We start from the raw sequence: 24,818 nt of genomic DNA, 5'->3' as shown, positions 1-24,818 counted from the left end.
TTACACATACACGTCTTTAGGGGAATGTCTATACCAGCTTCAGTATGTTTTCTCTGTAGCACCATCCATCTTCCTAACAACTCTGACTGGCTTCCCTGTAACTGTGAGGGGACTGATCCGCGAAGCAGTGCATAAATGTGTGTGTGTGTGTGTGTTAGTGAGTTTGATTCAGGTGAATGTGGCTCTAGTGTCAAATCAGGTGAACAACTATGTCCTAGTAGGTCTGCAGAAGTGCCCGATTTTTCGCATAAAATAGCAACAAAACGCATCAAAGTTGTAGTTTGAGTCCATGTTTGAGCAGCATGAAAATGTGTGTGCCTTTCTCAGAGCACAATGTCACTGACATGTGGTTTTAAGTCATCTATATGAGCTCATTATGATAATATGGTTACCGTCAAAGCTTGAATAGACCCACTGTACCAAACATATACAACTGTCTGGATATAAACCGTAGCTAGCCGTTACATTCGCAACGCAACCAGACATGACATAATGCTGCAGACCTTTTTAAAAACACCACCACCCCGTGGTCCCGGTGTGGTCAGTTGGTTTCAAATAGGAGGCTGGGCATTCATAAGATTCTGACTGCGGTAAGGGAGTACACATGCACACACAGACACATACACACACACATGCGCACACACACGCTCAGAAAGCATGCTGAGGAAGCAGATGACTCTGTGGATGGTGCCAGAGGCGGAAACAGACAGGTGTAATTATAGATCCTGTGACTACACTGCCAACAAGCACTGCTTTTTGTTTACCACAGTTTCCCTGGAGGATTTAACTTAGCTTCTTGACTTCCAGAGTCTATCTTTTAGGTAATCCATTTGCCTTAACTTGAAGAATAAGTCATGCAAACATGCTTTCTCTTAAAAGGAGAAACTGCTTTGAGCGACAGCAGGCTCAGTCTGTGTCTCCACCTCCTGGGATTTGACTTGTCTGGTCTAAAAAAAAAAAACGGATGTGCTCATCCCCTCTTATCCAGAGCACACAGCCGAGCGTACAGTCAGCCAGGTTAATGAATTGTGTTTTTGTGTGTGACGATTCCCGTCTGTCACCTTGCTCATCCAGGTTTTCCTCTTGGCCTTCCTCCTTTTCACAGCCTCCCACAGACGTCTCTGGCCTGAATCAATAATAAAGCAAATGGGTGTAAATCGGTAGCAGATAATTTTACAATGTAGCTAATCTCCACTAACTCAACGTGAACTTGCGGAATAATGCAAAAACAATTAAAAATATAATCGTTTAAGACCCATCTTTGCTATATGAGACGATTAAAAGAGCGGGCAGACTAGGAGCAGCAAAGACAGGAAAGAATAGGAGCAGATAAAAGATTTGTGAGGGATGAGCTGGGAAGGTAAGAGAGATGTGAGAGCATATATGAGCAAAAGATGTGGGCTTAATTAGTCTGCAGTAGCTCTGTAAAGGGAGGCCCTGAGGGCTTCAGTAAGTGGATTTAGAACATCATTGCTGTGATCTCTTTCACATGCACACACTGCAGACAAAGGCTTCGGCACTACACTGTCTCCTCCTACTGTGTAATTATCAGCTGGGACATGGAAATCAAATTAAGGACGTCGGTGAGGGAGAGATGGCTTTAGCTCTGATGAGACTAAGCCACTACTTCCCACAAGTGGAAGACATGGCTATACAAATTTAAAATATATATATATATATTGAAAGTAGCTGGGGAATGTTTCAGATGTGGGTTTTTTTTGTTTTATGTCTAAGGTTACTTTCAGGTAGGGCTGGGCAATACGGCTTAAAAATAAAATCTTATCATACCAAATCCAATTAGTCAATTTGTTTCCCCCCACCCCCCTTTTCGTTTCACAAAAAGAAAAATAAACTATTTTTTAAAACATGCTTTTATTTAAACCATTTCATCCGGGAGTTGAGCTGAAGTCAAAGTGCAACTAAATGCAAGCGGTGAAACATGCTTGTAAAAAGAAAGATGGCGGCCCCCCCATTGTAAACAATGAAAATATAACTAAATGTTTGCTGCTAGTGATTTTAACACAATGAGCTAAGAACCGGCTATCCTTGTGTAAAAAAAAAAGTAAATGAGTAAATTAAAGTACCTTGTATTATAGTAAAGGTTTCGTCTTTACGATATTTTAAAAACATGTTGAGCATTGCAGACTGTTGTCTTTATAGAAGCCCAATGAGTACATTTGCAAAATAAAATCCAGATTTTCCAAAAATGAAATCATAAAACGTTGTAAACAATGACAATAAAGATTCATTCATTCATTCAAATTCGAATGAATCAATTAATTCGCTTCATCACCCAGCCCTACTTTCAGGGTCCAAATACTTTGTGCATCTAATCCAATAAAAAGCAATGTATATATGGTCCTGGCTCATTTCTTGGCACACCTGCTGTCAATACGTTGCGGAATCCCCCTTTTTTAATATAAGTCTCTTCCTACAAGATTTCAGTGAGTGAGCATAGAGACATGGATCTTCGATCATGTCTTTGATTCTTCTGCACAGTTGCTGTGGTTTTCCAGGACTACTGAATGAGAAACAGGCCACACCATCAGATATACCCCATCATACTTAAGAGGTCATGGGGTGGAAAGCTTAATCTTGGTCTCACTGACCAAAGCACACAGTTCCAGTGAAACACTTTGCGTTTAGAAAACTCCACATGTTTACGTTTGTGATGACAGGACAAAAAGAGGCTTTTTTCACGCTTCCTTCACAAACAGCTGGTTAGCATTAAGATAGCGTCTCATGATCGCCATCAAGACACTGATCTCAAGATGTCACTCTGCTGCAGCTCTCCAACAGCAGCAAAAGTTGGATTTTCTACATGTTTCAAAATGTTTTCAGACAAAATTATACTGCACCAACTGAAAAAAAAGTGAACATTTATTCACATGCTTTTTATACATCCATAAAAGCTTTATAAGCCAATACATATAGTCAGCACTGAAATATGGAAAATAAATGCAAAGAAACATCCGCAATGAGCACAACTCAATCTGGAATGACGTGTGCACAGATCTTCTGCCTCACCAGGTCGACCCATGCCAATTTTCTCCAAGTCTTCATTCTTTACGTAGTCGAAGTGTGACAGGCGTGTGACGTTGAGGTCATCTCGGATCCTCTTGAAGTACTGCTGCAGCTGCACCTCCATCAGCAGCTCCAGCAGCCATTCTGTTCCCTCCTCACATTGCATGCTACTGCCCAGTCTCTGCAGGACAAATGGAGAAAAATAACACTGGCTGTAAATTAGTCAGTACCGACTCAAAAGCTGTTGCCGCATTTCCCGAGACAAAGTCACTAAAAACAGGCCAACCATTCTTTTCTGTAAGGAAACAGGAGGAACTGGGCTAACTGAGCTTCCTCTGCAGTGACTGTTTACAGCAGCCTGAAATACAATCCCACTTCAGCTTCCATGGTCATTTCACATTGGAAGCCAAATACATGTTTCAAGTCGGGGCATGAGTAGGTTTTTGAATTTGTAGCATCATGTTTTCTTTGAGACAACCATGGTGAAAAACTGTAAATACTGTATCAAAAGATTTCAGCAGTTAAACATATCCACGACATGATTTCAGAGGGTAAAACACTGGTTTGGTATACTTCTGTAATAAGTTTAGATAATAGAAATTGCCCGTTGACCAGTTGGTTAAATTTTTTTATCCTATAAGCGCCACCAGGTTGCACTGACAACAACACAACTCTCTTCAGTGTGGATGTTTTTAACTGAGGAAAGAACTAATCAGCATTAATGAAAAATAAATGATATTTACCTCAAACTCAAATTCAAAAACACTATTAATCCTCAAGGCAAGTCAGATGTTTTTCTAAATCTCGTGACTTTTCATCAAAGGGTGATTATGAATGGTGATGGCTGATTATGTTTTTCAGGATATGAAGCATCTCTCCCTTTACAATCACCTTCAGAGGCTTCAGCGCAGCCACCAGAACAGAATAGTCAGCTTGTTAGGCTTTTAAGGGGTGTTTTCACACATAACTGGTGTGAAAACCTATAAACTAAAGGTGGGAAAACATCCAAGCCTCAGGCTAACATGATGCTAGCAAAACACATACTGGTTTAAGAGATTACAATCTGCACAACAGACCTCTGGAAGAGCTGCAGACAGTGGACCAAAGCTTCCTCAAGAAATGCAGTTTGCGTGTCCCTTCATGCAGATGTCTGTACTCCTACTACTTCAGTCCATTTGGCTTTCCAGGTGAACAATGAAGTATATACACCTTTATAGGTACTCCTACATGAACCCAATTTCTACTCCTATAATGGAAAATTAACACGTTGGAAGCTCCGACATTTAAGAAGCTACTTGAAAAGTAAAATGTGTTTTTACACCATGTCTGTGGCTGTGAGAGAGCGAGAAGAGAGCACGCCTTTCAGCAGAAACATGAAGACTGAATGTTTTACACCCAAATTCTTTTGTTTCTTTCTGTGCTTTCAACTTTTTCTCTACATGGGACCAGGCTTGGTTTGGAAATGCTGACAGCCTTTTGGAAATCTCAAAGTTCAAGTAAGAAAAATATAGCTGTTTTCGTAATGCTAATGGGCCAACTGTGCACACTGCTGAAATAAGATACTACTGGCAAATTAAAGCATCAGCTACATAATTGTTTTTTTATTTGTTTTAGAATAATAATAATAATAATAATAATAATAATAATAATAATAATAATAATAATAATAATAATAATAATAATAATAATAATAATAATAATTAATCAATCTATTTTACAGCAAATGCTCTCCCTCTCATACACAGTGTGACATCACCTTTCCTCACATTACAAGTTAAAAACTCATAGTAGTAAGGCTGGCTTAAAAAAAGACTTTTAATGCTGTTCATATGTACTGTACTATAGTGGAAGAGGAGTCAGAGTCTGCTAAATTCTGTATTTAAAAAAGCCAAAATTGTACAAACCTAAGCAATCAGAAATTGATTCAGAATGTTGTAAGCTAGCAGCCCGGGTGTTTCCATCACACTCAGCCCGCTGGCAAGAACAGACAGTAAGTAATGCACATTTAGTATCACTAAAAAGAACAGATAAGATACAAAACAATGTGGACCACAAAGCAATAATAAGACTAAATTGAGCAGTGTGAATGTGGCTCTTCCTGTGCCGACTAAGGTGAGGTCATAAGATCCAGAATAAGTGTCAGAGGGGTCACAGCTTCCTCTGCGCCATCTCAAACTTACACATGCGCTTAGCTAAAGGTTGGCCCCCATTGTTTACCGACTGGTGGAATGAGGAACCAAAAACAAGTCCTGCGCCCACCCAGACACACACACACACACACAGTAATAAAGTTGAACTCCCAAAAACAGTGTATTCACGCCCTGCTATTGTGCCTTTGCAGTCAGTGCTCTTGTGATCTGCGTGAATATTTGATGCCTGTTGAACCTGCTGAAAACAGCTAACTGTACCGTGATTATGCCAGATGTACCGATACATATTCTTTCCCAAACCACATTCATAAAAGTTGGGCAGATGGCATCTTTTTGCAAACCCCAGGATAGACTAGAGCTCCAGCCATCTCTACTGATATATGACCAGACACCACCTGAACTAACCCCTGGCTGACCCTGGCACATTTTTAAAGAAGGCATTCCTTTGGTAAACAGGACCACCATCAGTAGCTAGAATGATACGGCTGATCCAAATACAGATCCGTGGTGCAGCTCTCCCCCTGTTCCTCCCTGGCAGTCAACGTGTGGGTGTCATTTCTCAGGATGGTGCCAAAGACACAGACCGTCTTCCTCTTGGACCTCGACTTCATGACTGCGTCATAGCTGAAGCATGAAGGGTCAGAATAAGGTGGAAAATCATCGCCGTGTCAACGGGCGAGTGAGGGATGCCTAAACCTTGGATAAGATCGGATTCTAGCTAAGTGTTTTTAAATGATTCATATTTCAGTCTTCCAGTGACTAAACTCCCATTACCTGTTGTGTGCCAACTGTCTGATTTTATTTCAGCTGCACCACTACTAAACAATAAAGCCTGCATATTTTCGGAAAATTGCAGCTGATTTTTGTGTGAATAACTTGCGAGGCTAAATTCTAGGCTGCCCACTTCATTTTGTTGATCTAGCAGTTCTGGGTTTTTCTTAAAGTGCTTTTTCTACCTTTGCATGACATTCTCTGTCAAAGAGAGAGTATGCCAGCAGCTGCAGCTCCTGGTCTTCCTGTCATGCTCAGCTATGCATAGCTACCGGACAGCTTAGACACTGGTCAAGTTTTACGATGGGTCTGCAAAGCTATCAGTTTATGTAGCAGGAGAATGATTTTGTGCTTTAAGGTCCATTGGTGGACAATTTACTAGAACCACAATGAAATGTATTGCTTATATTTTAAATTACTAGTCAAAAAATCCTTAATGATACACATCCACTAAAAGAGCTTTTAGTTACTAAGATCTAAAGTTTGACAGTTCACGAAATGACATTTTTACTATCAGAGGAGAAATGTTAGCAATCCACTCTTATTTGATAAATGTTCAAACTAAATTAGTTCTGGGCAATATGGCTTAAAAATAAAATCTCCCATTTTATTATAACAAATCAGATTAATCAATTTTTACTCCTTTTTTTACAAAAAAAAAAAATTTAAAATTAAAAAAACTTGCCTTCATTTCACCTGAATCCAAAGTGCAATTAAATACAAGCTGTGAAACATGCTTGTAAAACAAGATGGCGGCCCTGCCGTTGTAAACAATGAAAATATAACTAAATGTTTGCTGCTAGTGTGGTATTACAAAATGAGCTAAGAACAGGCTTCACTTTACTTGTGGATTGGGCTGGACGATATAGAAAAAAAAAAACATATCGATAAAATAGAATTCATATTGATCGATATGGATAATTATCAGCAAATACAAAACATTTATTTTAAGTGCAGCCCTGACCATTTTATGCTGTTGCTTAATGACCTATTTTTAGATACAGAACAAACAAACAACCCTTTATTCAACCAACTTTTTACCAAAACGACAAGTTTTTAAAAAAAGAGAAATAACGCGTGCTCTCTGAACTCTTTGAATGGGGTGCAGCTTGGTGACGGAGTGTTCCTGGGTGTGCCTTTGTGATTAGTTGGGAGGAGGTAATGACTTATAATATTAACTTACATGGCTAAAATGCTAAAGGAAGGAAAAGTGTTATTCTACTGAACTTTTTATTGACCTTTTTTTCTCCATCATTGATATACGTCCATCGATGGATATACAGTTTATTGTTATTGAATTATCTTCTAGCCCTACTTGTGGAACTTCAAACTAACTTATTAAAAAAAAGTAATTCAGTAAATTAAAGTACCTTGTCTATGGTAAAATAAATCCTCTTTACAATATTTTGACAAGATATTTCCCTAAACATATATTCAGCATTGCATGAAAGCCCAATGGATGCATTGGGAGAAATAAGAATCACGATTTTCCAAAAAAAAAAAATTGTAAATTTTAATTAAAAGATTAAATCAATGTATTGCCCAGCCCTAATCTAAATGAATAATATTCAAGTGTTTGTCATTTTTATTTCCTACCGAGGAAGAACATATTTTGGAGATGGGAGACTGACAGCAGGATTGCAATGTTCCAACCCTAAGGCGTGACTTGTTGCAGGACCCTGAGAAACCATACTCTGGTCTGAAGTCCAGAACTGAGGGTCTCTTAATAGTTTTGTTTTCTGCCTCAAAAAACAAACAAGAGATTGTTAGAAAGCCATTTTTTTATATTCTACAGACAACACGACCTTAAAAGAAAACTGCGTGGTAACGCTAATGAAAGAAAAGTATAATGCAAGGAAGAGCAAAGTGGGAATTTGGAAGCAGCAAAGCAACATGATTTCTGGCTCAACTCATTCCTCATGGCGGTGGAGACACACACACACACACACACACACACACACACACACACACACACACACACACACACGCACACACACACACACACACACACACACCATGTTCTGCTGTAATATCCTGCTGCTGCTGCAACAACAACAAGCCTCCCAGAGGAGAGCCCCTCAAGTTCAGCTTTTATACCAACAGCCCCCTGGCTTCACCATACCACCATTATGATCCATGTGTTCTACTTACACCACATGATCCGGGCCATAGCTACAACCATCAGCACCACACTAAAAAGAGGAGCACAACCCAGCAGAACTCACTTACACGATACACATGGAAGTGTGCCATGAAGGGGAACACTTTTTTCAGCTTGTCGATGCGCCGCATGCCCGATTCCTTCTTCTGGGTCAGAGTGGAAAATAAAGTGCGAATGGATTTAAATAGTTGTGGGTTGCTGCTCGTCCTTTAAACCATCAATGAAGCCACAGTTTGATGTGACAAGTCTCTGGTGGAAGTCTGGGATGGGCAGACAGTCTTCGGATGTACCCCGAACCTCTCATCCTGTGAGGGGGGGAGAAAAACCTCCTGCAGCTCGGTAACATTCCATGGCAGGACAGTTCCCATATGAGCATTTATAGCTTCAGCTCCATCAAAGAGTCAAAAAGGCATTGAGCTATATCATTCACACATGCAAAACAGAAATGAAAATGTCTGATTATATCAGAGAAAAAGGCTGAAGGATCAGTAGCTTCCCAGCTCTGCCCTCTGTCCTGTCCTGCATGTGCAGACAGTAATGAGCCAGTTATTTAAACTTGCAGAACTTCAAAAAAAAACATAAGACACTCCTCCTTCCTTCAGTCCTTCCTTTTTGTTGACCTCCTTCCCCCTCCCCTCAGCTCCCTGCCAGATTCTCAGCTTTGCATATGCAACAACTGTCTGTTTGCTTTTCCATCTCTCCATCGCGCGTGGAACTAAAAATAGGAACGACTTCTCCCCGATTCAACTCCCCCGCATTAGGAGAAGGCGGCGCAGGCGTTAGAGGAAGAGACCCGGCTCAAATTTACATCATCTGAGAACAAGAAGCCAAAACGTGTTGAACTTTTTGTTAAAAACGGCCTGTACGGTTTTGTGTTCATCTCTTGTACCTTCAGCTTTCCTACCTTCTCCTAATCTGTACTTGTCACCCCATACACCCCCCCCCACCAATGTCCTGCAAGCCGCATAGAGCAGAGCAGAACAGAACAGTGCGTGGTGCAGAGGACAGAGGCTTCATGGTGTTCAGCTCAGCAGAGCATTTGATCCAGGGCCAAGGGGTCACATTCAACTGCAGGATTGGGGGTAGGGGGGGGGGGGGGGAGCTAGCTTCCTGTGATGCAACAACCCAAACCCTACAGCATGCACACAGGCAGCATGCAGTCATACAGTGCATGGCGAAAATATTACTAATCCTTGAGCCTTTCCACATTTTGTCACCTTACAAGCACAGTTTTGCTCTCATTGCTCCGGATCCCCATTTACAAAAACGAGCCGCCACAGAGGCAGTTTCTTCCCCCAGGCTGTCACTCTGATGAACACTTAACAGCCAGAGTGGCCGGATCAATAACATGCTTTTTTTGCGCCACTCCAACAATGTCTTCCTCTTTTGCAAAAAAACTAAACAAAACTATATATATTATTTACAAAAAGTGTTTTTCCCCCTTTTTTTAATAAATTTAAACTTAAGCCTTCATTGAGAGCAAAGTAGAACTGAAGCCGATTTTTTTTGTTTGTGTACAAACTTGATTATTAAAACTGATTCAGAAAATATTGGAGTTGAAAAAAACGTGGAAAAGCTCAACGGGTATGAATACTTCTGCCAGATGGCGTAGTTTTTGTTTGGCTGTTTTCCCACTCCAATTTTCTTTTTGCTCATCGTGTTTGACTCTGGATGCTGAATGGGCTTGTTGGGCGCATGGGGAGGGACTGTGTTCGCTGGGAATGACATGTTAATCAATACTGCGCAAGTCTGCCTTTTAATAGTTATTGATGCACTTGTAGAGGGAAGAGCAACGACATTGATCGAAAACTGTGGTTGTGACATCACAAAATGTAAAAAAGGTTCTAGCGGTATGAATCCTTTGGTAAAGTACTGTGTCTGTAGGTGTTATAAAAGATATGGAGTAAGCATGAAGAACTTTCTCATGATACCCACAGTCTGCTCCCCCGCTCTGCTTCATTGACGTTTATTTTTGAAACTGCTGCCGTCACCCCTCCCCTCCCCTATTTCATTAATCCCTGCCTTTCCTCTCTCAAGGAAAGGCAGGCTGAACCGTTGTGTTTTCTTCTTTATTTGGTGCCGCCTCTGACTTCCTGCCTATAATCCCCGCAAAAATCTTATCGCTCTTCCACCACTCTGCTGACTGTAAACGAAGCTCTGCACCAGCCACTTTTCAGACACTTTTCACCGGAAACTTTTAAGCTTTACTTTGTCCGATTAATGCTCTTAGCCATTTTATCTCATCTGTTGCTCCTTGCAGAGAGCACTCCACCAAACCAAGCCAGCATTTGTCTGCACATTTTCTTTCTAAGCTGCTCTCTGTGCCCCTCTCTTGCCTGCGTTAGGAGGTTTTAAGTGTACCAGGGAAAATAAAAGTGGCCTTACTTTAATTGATGCGTTGTACTTTTTCTCTCAGCATCTCCATTCCCAAAGAAAACTAAATATTTAGCTGTTTTGGTGTACTATAAAAGAAACTGGGCATATCTTTAAAATGGTAGACTCCAGCCTCATCAGCTGCTTAAAATAAATAATAAAATAAAACTATTGTGAATTGATCTTCCAAGCTGCAGATGTTTATTGAGGAAGAACGGCCTAGTAAAGTTCAGGACATGAAATGTAATGACATAATCTTTGCTTTGGAACAGTTATGCAACAGACTAATGTGAACCAGATGATGGAGAAGGAGCCACATTCCTTGAATCCCGCAGCTGGACAAGAAGCCTGCAACCGATTCTTCATCTGAAGCACAGATCTAAAAAGGTTCAGTGTGCACAGGTGTTTTTCCTGAGAAAATTCAGCCATCGCAGATGAAAATATCTAGCAGAGAAGTATCAGATTTCTTTTTTTTTTTTTCTTTTTTTTTTGGGGGGGGGTGGTCCAATAGACATAAGAAATGGCCGTAAATGTTCTCAAACTAAAGAAGCAGCGATCAATAGGCTGGTGATCGGCAGTTCATTAGCTTTCAGTGGTGATCAGCAGATTAGAGGCTAACAAATTTGATTTGTCCTGCGTTCATTAAAGGCATCAGAACAGTAAACACAATCTGCCTCGCAGAAGCAGGTCTAGATGATTATGAGTCCTGGACATGAAGGTCTGTCCTATAAAGCTACCTGAATCCCTCTAGTCTCCGTGTCTAATATTTTTTTTTATTTTGAAGTCTGAAAGGGAGTAGGCTCCAGCTCAGCTCCATCAAGAATCTGCACATCAACTGCTCATCCAGCTGGTAGACAACAGTGTGTTTGAAAAAGCACTGATGAAGCTTGGACAGCTGGAAAGCATTTGCGCAGCAGTGCTTTGGGCATTCAGTGAACAAATAATCTGGGGCAGAATAAAGACAAGATAGGAATGACTTTTAAGCACCACAAATGGCCCTCCCTGCAATAGTTTTTATTAAGATAACACTGCATTTGATCATCTCCGGATCAAAACCTAAAACAGGGATGTGTTGCGGCGTTATATTTGTACCACAAACACTGGTTTGAGAGCTCGGCTCCATCTCCAGTCTTGTAAATTGACAAGGTGTATGGAAACGAATCACATCACTAGTCAGACAGTGACAGATCTTTTTCATCCAATCAGAGTATTCCATGCAAATACTGCATTACGTTAGAGGAGAAACAATCAACCACAACCATCTAATAAAAAGACGGCACCAAGCAGACGAAATTACAAAAACAAAGTGTAGGATTTATGACAAACACTAGATAATATAAGAAAATCAATAATAAACATTTACAGCCTAAGAATATTTATAATAATTATGTTAAAATTCTCTTACATTGAGCATTTCAGGTAATATTCCTACATGTCTATAGCAACAAAGAGGTTCACTTTCCAGCACGACAACACCATTAGAATGGTTTCTAGAACGCCACATATTCATCTCTACACATAAGTCTGACTGAATCTGTAGCAAGACATGAAACTTGACATCGACATATGCTCTAACTTTAATCTGATTCAGCTTAAACCATCTTGAAAATATGAATTGTCAAAATATATCAGTCCTTGGATCTAAACATAACACATGCTACATAAAGCTGGAATTGCAGCCATAGGTGGTTTTGTAAAATGTTGACCAAGGAGTGACAGCTGAATACAAATTCAGATTACACTTTTCAGATTTAATTTTTTGTGAAAATTAAAACTAAAATAAATTTGAAAACCATGTATCATTCTCCTTTCACATCACAATTAGAAACTATTTTGTGGTGATCTATAGCATAAAACCCAAATAAAACAGTTTAGTTGATGTCACACTGATATATAAATACGCATAATACATTTTAATTTTAATCGGATTTTATAATGTTGAAACGCAGTGGATAGTCATTACGTCTGGATCTCTGTTGCCTGGGTATCCATCCAGAGGCATCCACTGCGTGTATGTCCAGCTGCTTCTATCTGGTCTTTATTACCTTCTATCTTTCATGCTTCCTCCTCAAACAGCAGCAGGAGTCCCAGACTGTACAAGCAGCAAGACATTAAAGGATGGTAATGCTATATATCTTAAATTATAAGCCTGTATATTGTATTATCCGAAAGTGGCATCAAATTAGTGGTTTCTATGCTAATAAGATTCTCATAAATTAGAAAAGCGGTACGGGGTCAGCATTTTCTGCAACACACAATCACATTAAGCTCGTCTCTGCAATGTGATCCATACTGTACTCTGTTTAAGGCATGAAAAGACATGTGCTTCCATCAGAGGTACCCTCAGTGACGTACAGTTTAAGCTACCTTAAGAGTTCATCTTTGAGTCTTTTGGCAGCAAAATGCGTTTGTGGTTTGCTAACCGGTACCAAAAAGCTGCCGACGCAGAATGATGGCGGTGATAATCCCCCTTACAACTGTGCAAGCAAAACAGCAACACACCCTTTACACGCAGGATTTCACTGATGGAGTCCTGCATGCACGGACAGACTGACATGCGTCATTGCTGATCTCACAGATAGTACACACATCTGACGAAGCCTGGCATTCCCTCACCATCCCCAGAAGCTCAGCCTACATAGTGTGAGCACAGGAGAGGCCTGATGATACGGTAACCAGCTGTGGTGAGAATAGGAACCCTGCGTAAAAAAAAACAAGCCAGTACCAGGCCATGTAGGGAATATGTGTCTACCCTTTTGGCAACAAAGATTGTTTTGATGGCCACACTTAATACCCATAAATCCCAACCACAAAAACAACCCTCCCAATGATGTTCCCCTAATCCCCAAAATACACCCCAATCCGCAGCCATTCTTTGTTTGATCCTAGTAAAGCCGGTTAAGAGGGTGGAGATGGGTGCTGGTGCAAAATGCCATAGAAGTATCATGACTGAGGTGCAGCACGAAGCATAAACAGAAAGTTTAATAAACCAACAATATGTACTCAATTCTATAGCTAAAATACAGCAAAATCGTACAATCTGTTTGACTTAAAAGCCACTGGAACTTGCAGGAAGCGACTGGAGGGACCCTTTTGCCTTTTTTTTCATGACAAAACCAAAAAAAAACATGTGATGAGAAAATGGCTGCTGACCTGAATCAGACAATATTTAACTTCCAGGCCAATTTCAAAAAGAGCAAACGCCACCAAACACAATTTCTACCAGGATACACTGAGAACAACACTGTTCAGTGTGGATGCTCCAACTGAATAAAGAGGACTCTAACTTAGTGATTTTCAGCAATGCAATGGAGTTTAACACTGAAGTCAGAAGCAGCACAGAGATAGAAGAAGCCATCTAAAACAAAGCCGTTTTCTACAGCTTGTTGAGATATTTCTGCAGGCGACAGAGTACAACACTTCAGCAGATAACATGCTGGACGGCATACAGCAAACGTGCATTTTTTTGTTTTCTTCATTGAGTTTGCACTTCGTGTCTGTGTATGTGCTGGGTTACAGCTTCCTCAGTCCAGAAACAAGCATTTTAAGTTAACAGATCTCTCAAAATTGCCTAATTTGCCTCTGAGGAGTAACGGTGTCCATCTATCCAGGGTTTACCCTCTTTCACCCAACAAGATACGCACCAGCCCTCCCTCCACAACCCTGCACAGAAAAGCGGGCATATATAGTACAATGGATGGATAAAAATATATATATATTTTAAATTCATGATATAAAAATAAAGACATTTATAAAGCAGCACCATTATTAAGGTCACACAGTTTAAAAACAACTGGCAAGCAATGTGGAGCACGTCTGTTACAAGCCGCTAGCTGGACTAACTAACAAGCCAATACCACTTTCTTATACTTGGGTTTGAAGGATGGCAAAGAGGAATATTGTTCAGTATTAATAGGCGCTTAAAAGATACTACAAATTTAGTCTGTGTTAAATTTTGCTTGAACTTACATAAATATCATCATAAACTGTTGCATGGCTATATTAGCAACAATCAGAATAATCGTTGCGTTTATGTGATAAATTAAAGCAATTCCATCGTTGTTATACATGTCCACTCTATTTTTGTACAAATACTGTGACCCCATGAACCGGTCCCATCTGACACCGGTACCCGGCTACGTGCAAATCCCTTTATTCAGCCTGTAGCTGCAGCTGCAGGAGGAGATCGGACTGAGCCCGCAGCGACGGGGACAGCTGCAGCGTACACCGCCTTAACTCCGCTGAGGTGGAGCACAGAACCCTCGGCACACAGAGAACATTCAGCTCTTTTAAACGGACACATAAAACTACATATTCAGCCATGTTACTGGGCTCCTTTAATCTGAGCGGGAATTGTATCAAAGACAGTCTAGTGGTCAAAGGGGCAGTGTGTGGCGGGAAGTATCACTCACAATGCTCCCACGGTGGAATACAGGGGCATTACAGATATCAAACTAATCCAGATTTAAATCATCAGAGTTCTTCAGTTGTTTTGGCCCATTTTGGAAAAAACAAAAAGTATGTGATGAATCTACAGAAGATATCTGTACACTGGTGATACTGACAGAAACCCAGCAAAAACCTTTAGGAAGAGTTTAAGAAAGGAAGGAAGGATGGCAGACAGACAGATGTGTGGATGGACAACCATGGATGGAAGGAAAAACAGAGACACAGATGTGTGGACGGACAAACATGTAGATGGATTCCTGGATTTTGATGGATAAGGAGATTGATGAACTGACTGATGGACAAACAGAAGGATACATCTACTACACAAGGGGTTTCCAATTCCACATCTCAAGAGCTTACATTATCTAACTTTTAAATGCCTCCCTTCACCAACACACTTGAATCCAATCAATGGCTGGTTACCAGGCCGTTCCAGAACTTCATGACATGCTAAGGAGGTGATTGAGCCATTAGGTTCAGGTCTGTTGGAGCAGAGGTACATCTGACATTTGCAGGACAGTGGCACTTGAAGACTGGAGTTGGAGACCCCATTACTAGATTATGTGAAAAGAAATGATGTCTTGAAAAACAAATATTTTCCAAACTTGGATGATTAGTTTCAAATTCCAGTCTTTTCCATAGTGTGCAGGAAGTCCACAAATTGTTAAGGTAAAAAAAAAAAAATTTGTGACGGGTAACCAAACGTAAATATATTTTTAAATGCCAAAAATAGTGTTGAACTGGCTTCATCCGGGGCGTCACTGCATTTACAACAACGTGCGGGGCATTACGCATCATGTGGGAAGGTATGAGATGTCACTCTTTTGCCTTTCGCTGAGCTTATTCGGGAGCACATCATCAATGACCTCATGCTTGTAACAGCTCAGCCCAGCCCTTGGTGTGGTATGCATAGTGGACCAGAGGTGCTGGTGACAAACCAGTGTGAAGACAACTTCTCAACATGTGACATGAATGTACAATAGGTAATGAAATATCTCAATTCAGATAGCAAGAGGGAAAACGCATAACAATGGCTGCCCTAGTCACCGGTGACGAAGAGAGGAGTGAAGTAATTTTTTTAAATGCCTCACAGAGGCAGATAATCATGACAAAGAAACTAAGTTTAGACAATAGAATATCATGAAACTCCCCTCTAAAGACTGAGCACCAAAATACCCCAGAATGCTGTGAGATTGTACAACCTTATAGCATTCACAAGAAAACGGACCACTGTGCTCACTGCAGAAGGGACATATTTCTAAAAACATTGCACCAAACTCATGAAGTCAAAGCAGCACTAGAAAATATCCTGCCGCAGTTTAACTTAAAAAAAAAAACAAAAAAACAAAAAAAAAAACCCGATTAAAACCTGTTGAAATGCATCTGTCACTGGCATAAACAAGGTGAGCTTGAGACATTTACCTCTTCATCATCGCTGGGCAGGCTTTGGTAGTCAGACTCGGCCGTCTCCTGCAGCCTCTGGTATTCTCCCGTCTCTCCCATTTTGGGTAAGCACCCAACCGGTGCCCTCACCAAAGTGTGGGGGTGTGGATGTGAGTCCTCAAAGACCTCTAATAGCAACTGCTCCCGATCAGCGAGCAACCCTCACACTCTGCCGCTCAGTCAACTGGCTGCGAGCTCCACGCTGTCATTGGGAGGACAAGCACAGCACAGCGCATACAGCATCATTCCAGTCAGCTGGGCACATTACAGTATGACTTCTATCTGAACTATGCTGCGGATAAATTCGATGCCAGCATGATTCCCTTGGACGCTCGGGCTGAGTCAGCGCTCGCTGAAAAGGCCCGGACAATGAGAACCTCCGTTTCACTGGTTCACAACAGGGCGTCCTTCGCTGACCGACCAATGAGTGGGAACACAGGTGCTGATCACTGCATGTGTGTGGAAGCAGCCGGCAGCGATGTTCCACGCCAAACAAGGCAAAGTCAGTTTCTGCAGAAATGAAGAGGATGCTCCGGAGTTGATCCTTTTCGAATCTCTGTAGCTTCTGCAGGGTTCAGCAGGAAATGTCTATCTTCTACAACAGAAAAGTCCATTTTTATTATTGTAGCTGCAGGATGGAACAACTGCTATACTGATGCGATCAAGGTGTGTCACAGAGGGAGACGAATCCAGCAGATCATTTCCATCGAGTCACAACCGTCAGTGCTTCAATCCGACTCGACGGTGCTCAGCTCTCCTGTCACCGTGTCTCTCTCTCTCCCCGGCTCTCGTGCCTTCTGCAGTCATGCTGACGCATGCTCTTTAAATCCAGCGGTGCTCCCTCTGTCTCTCTCTCTACCTCATTATTATTCCAGGCATCGCTATGGTCAGCCAACCGCCGCTCTCTCAACGACGGCACACGTGCCTCAGCGGAGAGCTGGGACAAGCCGCTTTTATAATTTCACACCCGCGTTATTTTGTTTATCTACAATCATCCCAGGATTCTAATCTGGCAGCTCAGCTCCGAAGATAAGACCCAGGGGTTTGGTGGGGGATGTTTGACACAGTTTTGTCCTAAATGCACCAACTAATTGCATGGTCCATGGCTAATCCCCCGCTGTTGTTGTTGTTATTGGTTTTCCCTCCTTTCATTGCTCCAGCCTCCATCCTGCTTTCTGCACCCGTCTACATTTTATTTTATTTTTTTCCATTTCAGCTTTTGCCTCAATGACTTGGTGAGTGACCGCCTCCTCTATTACCGTGGCAACATCAACCAATCCCCACCTCCTCCCCGCTCTGGTGTCCTGCGGTCACAGTGGTCCAGTTAGTGGTGGTCCTCGCAGAGGTAGCCAATGAGTGCGAGGCAGGAAGATGATGGAAAACGGGAGGAGAGGAGAGCGAGTTGCAGGGATGGGGTGGTGGAGGGAGTCCTAATGAGGAGAGTTAATCTCTCCTCTGAGAGGGAGAAAAACATGGCCATGTGGCTTTGTGTGTTTGTTTGTTTGTTTGTGCACATGTGTGTACATGAAACAGCTCCTCTCCACTACAGGGAGGGCATCCGGGCCATCTGGATCCTCACTAAGTGGACATCTGGATGGTGGAAAAAAAACAGTCATAAAAGAACAATGCACACGTGCATCCCTGCCTGTCAGTCTTTACAAAGTTGTGGCGTGAGTTGCACCGCTGCAGTTGAGAATTTTTTAGACAAACAGCTGAATTTACTGGCATGTCCACTAGCATAATGTGACACTAAAAGATGTAAAAGCCGCCATTTAATTTGAGCTTATTTATTGGCTGAAGCAAAATGTCCCATATTAAAACCTAGTCTGTGTTTTTCCTGTTAAAGGGGAGGTTTCCTCTCTACTGTTGCTTCATGCATGCTCGGTATGAGGGATTGCTGTGAAGTGAACACAATTCAGGGGTGGTCCACTGTGGCTACATGCTCATCCAGGAGTGAATGTTGCCTCAATGCAATCAGCTGTGTTACCTTAGAAAACTTTTTAACCAATCTGTCTGGATGATTGGACTGACTTTGTAAAGTGCCTTGGGATGACCTGGTAATATTAGTACAAACAAAAAGAAAATCATTGAAATTCATCAGAATTGTAAAATTATTTTTAGTTAGATCTTAGATGTTCCAAGAAACTCTTATCAACTTGAAAAATTAATTCATAAGCCATGGATTTTGGTTCATTGGGGCGTAAATATAACGATTGAGGCAGAGGTCCCTTTTCTTCAAGCCGCAAGCTTGAGAAAGATGGTAAGGGAGGCAAAATGAATATCCAAACGTTACTGCTGGAGAACTGCAGCAATGAGATCCCAAGGTCCCCACGTCTCCATAACAACCATTAAAGATCATCCACATAGCAACAGGCTGGTAGTGAATAATGTAAGGAGAAAAAAAGAAATTCTATCCCTCCATCACATATGCAAGCATGTGGAGCTTGATCATGCCATATAATAATGGTCCAAAATATATAATCAAATCAAAACAGGAAAGGTTCAGATATAAAGTCTGTGTTTTCCATTTCCATAGACCCAAATACTGTGGAGATCCTTTTGGCTGGCTGAAGAGAAGAGAGAACTGCAAAAGATTTGCAGGGATTGTACAAAGAAACGTGGTCAAAGATTCCCCTCTTTGTATGCTCCAACCTTCTGCAATGTTATACAGAGTACTGTCCAATTTTCCTCACCCAAATGCACTCAAATAGTCAGAACTTCCTAAAAATATTCAGTGAGACAATTTACTCCTTAACAGGGGTACTCAGACTCTTGTTAATGTCCTCAGGTTAGCCGCAGCTGACTGAACAACACTCACTTGCTCTCGCTTCTCCAACTCTTCCAAGCACTATCTGCTCTTCTGAGGCTAGCTGTGACAAAAAACACAAACAATGGCTCACAACCAAACAAAAGATATGCCTATCTGCACATGGAGAAACAAGCATTTATTGTACGAAATAGAAAGCACACCCTCTTTCCCCAATTGTAGGGCTTTACTTGTGTGAGAACAACTAAATTAATCTGACTGAAATTTCAAAGTCTGGGGTTCAAAAATGATTTGAATCAAATCTCAAGTGTACAAAAACACATATTCCACACTGTCATGGTTAACTGAACAAAAACACAGACCATCTAAATTTCTCACTAGCAAAAGAAATGAAAAGCATTCACAACTTTTTTTAGACCATTCTTTCAAATCTCAGCTTCAGAAACCTGGAAAACCACTTGGGGGGAAAAAAAAAACTCAATCTGGGACCTCCTCTAGTTCTCAACCTTTGACCCTACTAGACCAATCCTTTGCTAGGGAAGCCTGTTAAAACATGTAAACGCCTTCTCTAGCTCCATGATGGAGCTCTGGGAGAAGTCACCAGACAGGCTGTGGGTGTAATGACACACCGTTACCAGCCCTAGTATCACATGATGCCTAAATCCCTCGCTTTAAATGACCGTTTAGAGCCCCTCAAGCACCAAGTCCTGGCTCCCTCCTGTCTCTTTATGATTAAGTGGGTAGACCTCAGGCTCTGGGGGCAGCAATAAGCTTTTATCCAGAAGTGTGAGCTTCTGATGTGAGCTTTGTAATGTGGAAATTCAATCAGGGTTAGAAATTAGGTTACTGAGTGAGATAACATTGTTCCACTAATAAAACTATAAACCATTTAATAAAGACTTTAGACTAAATCATTATGAGAAACATGCATTTTAGCTTTCCACCTTTTAAAAAGGTGGAAGCTTACAAAATCCTCTCGTTTAAAGCTGGGCTTCTATAATCTGGAGGTTTTCTGCAAATCCTCAACTATAAATTTTAGTTCAGCTTTTCAGAAAATTATGACATTTTGTAACACCTTCTGCTCTCTCACACACTGGGTGTGATGTCACCTCTAGTCCTAATTTAAATCATTTATGATCAGTCACGACTGACTGGATGCTAAAATGTTTTTTATCATTACAAAAAAAACATCAAGGATTTAACAATCCAACACAAATTTCCAGCTTTTCTTTCCATAATGAGTTGGGGAATTAGGTAGTTTTCTATTAAGAAATCTTTTAAAAAATATTTATATTTTATTTAATATAAACAATTTTAATACAAGTCAATTTTCAATATGGGAATAATCTTTGTTATTTATTGTTCTTAACAAGAAATTGGAGTCAGATTCTCAAAAGGTTAGAGCTTTACTAAACTGGTGATCAATAATGAGAAAGATTATCTAATTGGTGCAGCTCTAGTAATTTTTCAATAATCTACCCATTGTCCAAGTTAAAGAAATTTAACTCTAGGACTTAGACTAGCTGTAGATCATTCATTACTTTGATACGACATAACTGGCACAAACTGAAAACAGAACAGACAATGGAAAATAGATGTGATACAAAGTCTTACAACTAAAATAAATATAGATTGAAATTTTTGTTGCTATGAAATGAAAACCAGAATAGTCATTTTTGAAATTGTAATTTTCTTTGTACAATTTCTACTACAAATAAAACAGTGCAAAACATAAAGCCAGTCCCATTTAGCAGCAGATTAGTATTATTGCAAAACATGTTATGTAGGGATTTATATTGTTTAAAAATCATCATCATCATCATCATCATCATTATTATTATTAGTCAGTCACCCCACCAGAAGACAAACTGGCCTAATTATGCTAATTACCATCTGATCATATACACAGATTCCTTAACAGGATTTTCTTTTTTAGAAACAAAATATTTCTTAAACAGTTAAAGTAGAAAAACACTTACTTACATGTTTCCTCAGAGAAACCAGACAAAGCCTCGACACAATCTGTTCTGGCCCCACACTTAAAACAATCGCACTGAGACTGAGGCCCTGCTTCTTATAGACCATTGTAGCAACACCCTCCCACAGCTCTGCAACTGTTCCCAGATGTTACACTACACTGCTTTCTAAAGAAGCAGCTTATGCGGACCACAGGAACGCCACAGCTGCACCGAGCCCAATGTTTCTGGGAAACTGTTGACATAGCTGTGATGTCATATCCCACTTAGGAAGCTAGAAAAGCTGGAAGTTGCATCGGTATGCAATGCTAGAAAGCTGCAGCTTCCTGTGCACATTCTGCCTTTTTATTTCTAATCAAAACCTGATGGTCCATATGAATCTGTTAAATCCATGTTTCCTAAACCCTCTTGCCCAATCAGCACACTGAGGCAAATATTAAGAGTTTTAGACATGAACTTGTGGCCACATTTCCTAAAATTACGAATAAATATTCAGTGTTTGGGAATATTTGCATGAAGATACTGATGTACTGGCTGTTTTTCTATCATTGTGGGAACAGATGACACCAGGTTTTAAACTGGGCTCCAGTCTTGGCTGGTAAGCATCAGAACCAGAACTGCATGAGCAACATACCAGTTAAGGTAATGATGCACAGGAGGTTTATGCTAACACCCAGTTAGCCGTTTACCATATGTGGTTCTGTTAATTTATTTTATCAAAACTATCTGAAGTGTGGACTAACTTAAACAACTGTAATTAAATTGATAACTTTGCAAACATAAAGGAATGAAAAATATGAAATCAAATAAATAGGACCCGTCTCCCTTAAGAACCTTACTGGTTCTTATGCATAATATAATATCATTCCTTTTTGCTGCACAACAATGCAGCACAAGTCTAACTCACTGATATTAGCTTTATTTGTTCAGGCCATATGTTGTGGTAGCCAGTCTGCTGCTTAGGTTTCACATCATGACTGCTCATGTTTTTTCATGACTGTAAATATTTCTTAACAGCTGGTAATTTTTCTTTGAATGAGGTAATCATTTAATAATGCTAATTATTCTAACCATACCATCGCTAATATAAGGTGCTACAGAACGTTTAAAGTGTCTGATCATTCAGCTTAGTTTTTAAAATAATAGTAAAACTCCCCTGATATTAATGTTGCAACATCACTTCAATCCTTAATGAAAATAACAAGTGGCCAATCACAACACGGCTAAGATCACATTTTAGAATATTTTCAAGACTTCCGAGTGTGGTTATAGCTACAACTATTTCATCAAAACAATGAATTTTTCAAAAATAATACATCTACAGAACATCTAGAGTGTTGTGGAATAAAATTATTAATTTTACTAAAAATATATAGTATATATTATAAAAAAAAAAAATTCTATACATTTTGATGGGTCCAAAATATCTAAATATTTACTTTGGTTACAATGCCAAAGTAAATATGTTGACACAGAGTCTCAATGATAGTGCTGAGAAATGGCTTCTTCTCTGTGTTACGTTTCTCAGATTCAAGCAGACCAAAAAAAAGCTGCAAAACCAGGGTGAACATCAGTCAAGCTTTAAGCATTGGTGCCGACTTAAGGAAGCAGATAGGCTCAGAAGTCACACGGAGATTGTTGCTTTCCTTCTGGAAAAGTAAGTTAAATGGTTACTAATGCTAACCATTATGCTAATTGTACCAGACCTGGCAGCCGGATGGCAAACAGTACAATTAAAGGTTAGAACGAGAGTGGGCGAGCGCATGTGCACTACCTACTACCTACTACCCATCTATAGAGAGAAATCAACTAAACTTGGTATTGGTAGATAAAGCTTTAAAAAAATCTGAGACAAGAAATTTGCCAGAAACCTCTGATCCGTGTAGCTTTGGAAAAGAAAGCATTAAGAACAAAGAGCATCACAGTTAATGTCGCCAAGACTGCACAATGCAAGTGGAGTAGGGTGAAAAGTTTGAAGTTACAGAGAATGGATCATAACCTGACTCTCGCCAGATGGATTTCGTTCCACAGAGCTCCACACATCCATCCGGAATCGTTGCCATTGAGAGCGATTTCAATACCACATAAAATGGACGAGCCAATCAGGATTGCAGGGTGGGATTTTGGTAGATGTGACATATCAGAGAAGTGACTGTTTGGATTCAGACAACATTGTCGGCTCGCAGCGAGGAAGCAAGCAGTAACAGTTATGCTACTATTTAAATCAGTGTTGTCCAATCTACCCAATATTAATTCTTTAAAAGAACACCAGCGAACGGCTTTGAAGGCTTTTGTTAGTGGAAATGACGTTTACGCCCTTCTCCCGACAGGGTTTGGCAAAAGCTTTATCACGGGTTGGTTTTGATGTGAGTGGCTGAAGTAGCGCTTCAGTAAAGATGACGGACAAGTGGTTTATCCAATCATATGCAAGATTTTTTTTATAAGGCCCCTCCTTCTGAAATGCATCTTCAATGGAGCAATCCCAGATGGATGTGTGGAGCTGTACGGAATGAAATCCATCTGGTGAGAGTCAGGTTAGATGGGTCAGCAAGTGGGGATACAAAAATAATAAAAATAAAACAATTCTTCCTAACCAACAGGGTGCCCTTCATAGATAGTTCAAACACATGGGCCGATGCCAGCTCAGTGAGGGTTACAGTCAGACAGAGTCAGACCTCCTAATAGTTTCCATCCACTCAGCGTCTCAAACCAACTTAGAAATTATTATCCACCACAAATCCTCTCTCATTTCCTTTCACAGAAAGATTTTCAGATAAGCCAAATTAGAGCAGTGCAGGCACGCTGTGCAAATCCTCTCTGGACAGAGGTGAGGCTCAGAAACCAAAGGACACAAAGTCAGAGTGTGGGGGTCAATGCGTATGTGCCTCTTTTACATACACACAAACCCCATCTAATCCTAGTCTCATGTTGACTTTCCAGGAAATATTGAAGGGACACATGGTTGCACCTGGTGTTGGCACACTCTGAGCCCTGAAGGCAAAACGGGTGGGATTAAGGAGCGCCCCACCGAGGGCAGCGACATTCACAAGGTTAAAGGCAAAACCAACATTCACAAGGACCCCCCCCAACCCCAAATTTCTTAATCTTTGTTTCGGCGTCAGAAAACTCACAGGAGATGATGTATGCAAATAATCCAAAAGGTAAAGATCATCCTGCTGGGAAATTTTGAATGTGTGCTTGGTGACATTGCAGGCTGACCACAATGACACCACATTTTACACCTTCAGCACACATGCCTTACCGTGCTGTCTGGTAATCAGCACAGCCCAAATCCTTCCTTTAGTTCCAACAACGTGCTTCATTGAGGTGTTTTATAGAGATTTCATTTTATATATGAAAAGTAAGCATGGTTTATGATTTTAAAAACAAAAAGGAAAGAAGTGCATTGTTCTTAATTTATTTAACAAGCAAAACCTGAAAATCATTTTGTGCATTAATATTGATCCCCTTTATTTTCCCTGAATGGAATCAAGTTAAACGAATGGTCGTCCACGAATCAACTTGTAAGTAAATAGAGTACCTCCGTTTTAGGATTTAATCTCAGTATAAATCCAGCTGTTCTCTGTCAAAGATCTGAGACCAGAAGCAGAACAAACAACATCATGAAGACCAAGGAACCCAGCAGACAAGTCAAGGAAGATGCTGTGGAGACGATTAAAGAGGGTTATGTTATAAACAGGGCT

General features: G+C 40.6%; 1 protein-coding gene across 7 annotated transcripts in view; it reads right to left on the bottom strand.

The window, feature by feature from the left end:
• The window catches only part of tnk2b (tyrosine kinase, non-receptor, 2b), a 61,352-nt gene that overhangs the window by 19,479 nt on the left and 17,055 nt on the right, over nucleotides 1–24,818 (bottom strand). For 3 of the 7 annotated variants that reach the window (XM_036137969.1, XM_036137970.1, XM_036137971.1), the window contains exons 1-3: nucleotides 21,122–21,141; nucleotides 3,028–3,205; nucleotides 1,062–1,126 (exon numbers count right to left, since the gene is read on the bottom strand). In XM_036137969.1, the coding sequence (XP_035993862.1) occupies nucleotides 1,062–1,126; nucleotides 3,028–3,190 (228 nt within the window). In that variant the 5' untranslated portion in view covers nucleotides 3,191–3,205; nucleotides 21,122–21,141. Of the gene's footprint in view, nucleotides 1–1,061; nucleotides 1,127–3,027; nucleotides 3,206–8,174; nucleotides 8,635–16,350; nucleotides 16,574–21,121; nucleotides 21,142–24,818 lie in introns of those variants that run through there. The other 4 variants (XM_021315641.2, XM_021315645.2, XM_021315639.2 and 1 more) reach the window with 3 other exon arrangements.

This window comes from Fundulus heteroclitus, chromosome 6, assembly GCF_011125445.2.
Source record: "Fundulus heteroclitus isolate FHET01 chromosome 6, MU-UCD_Fhet_4.1, whole genome shotgun sequence".
Taxonomy (NCBI): domain Eukaryota; kingdom Metazoa; phylum Chordata; class Actinopteri; order Cyprinodontiformes; family Fundulidae; genus Fundulus; species Fundulus heteroclitus.
This window is presented reverse-complemented; position numbering and strand designations above follow the sequence as displayed.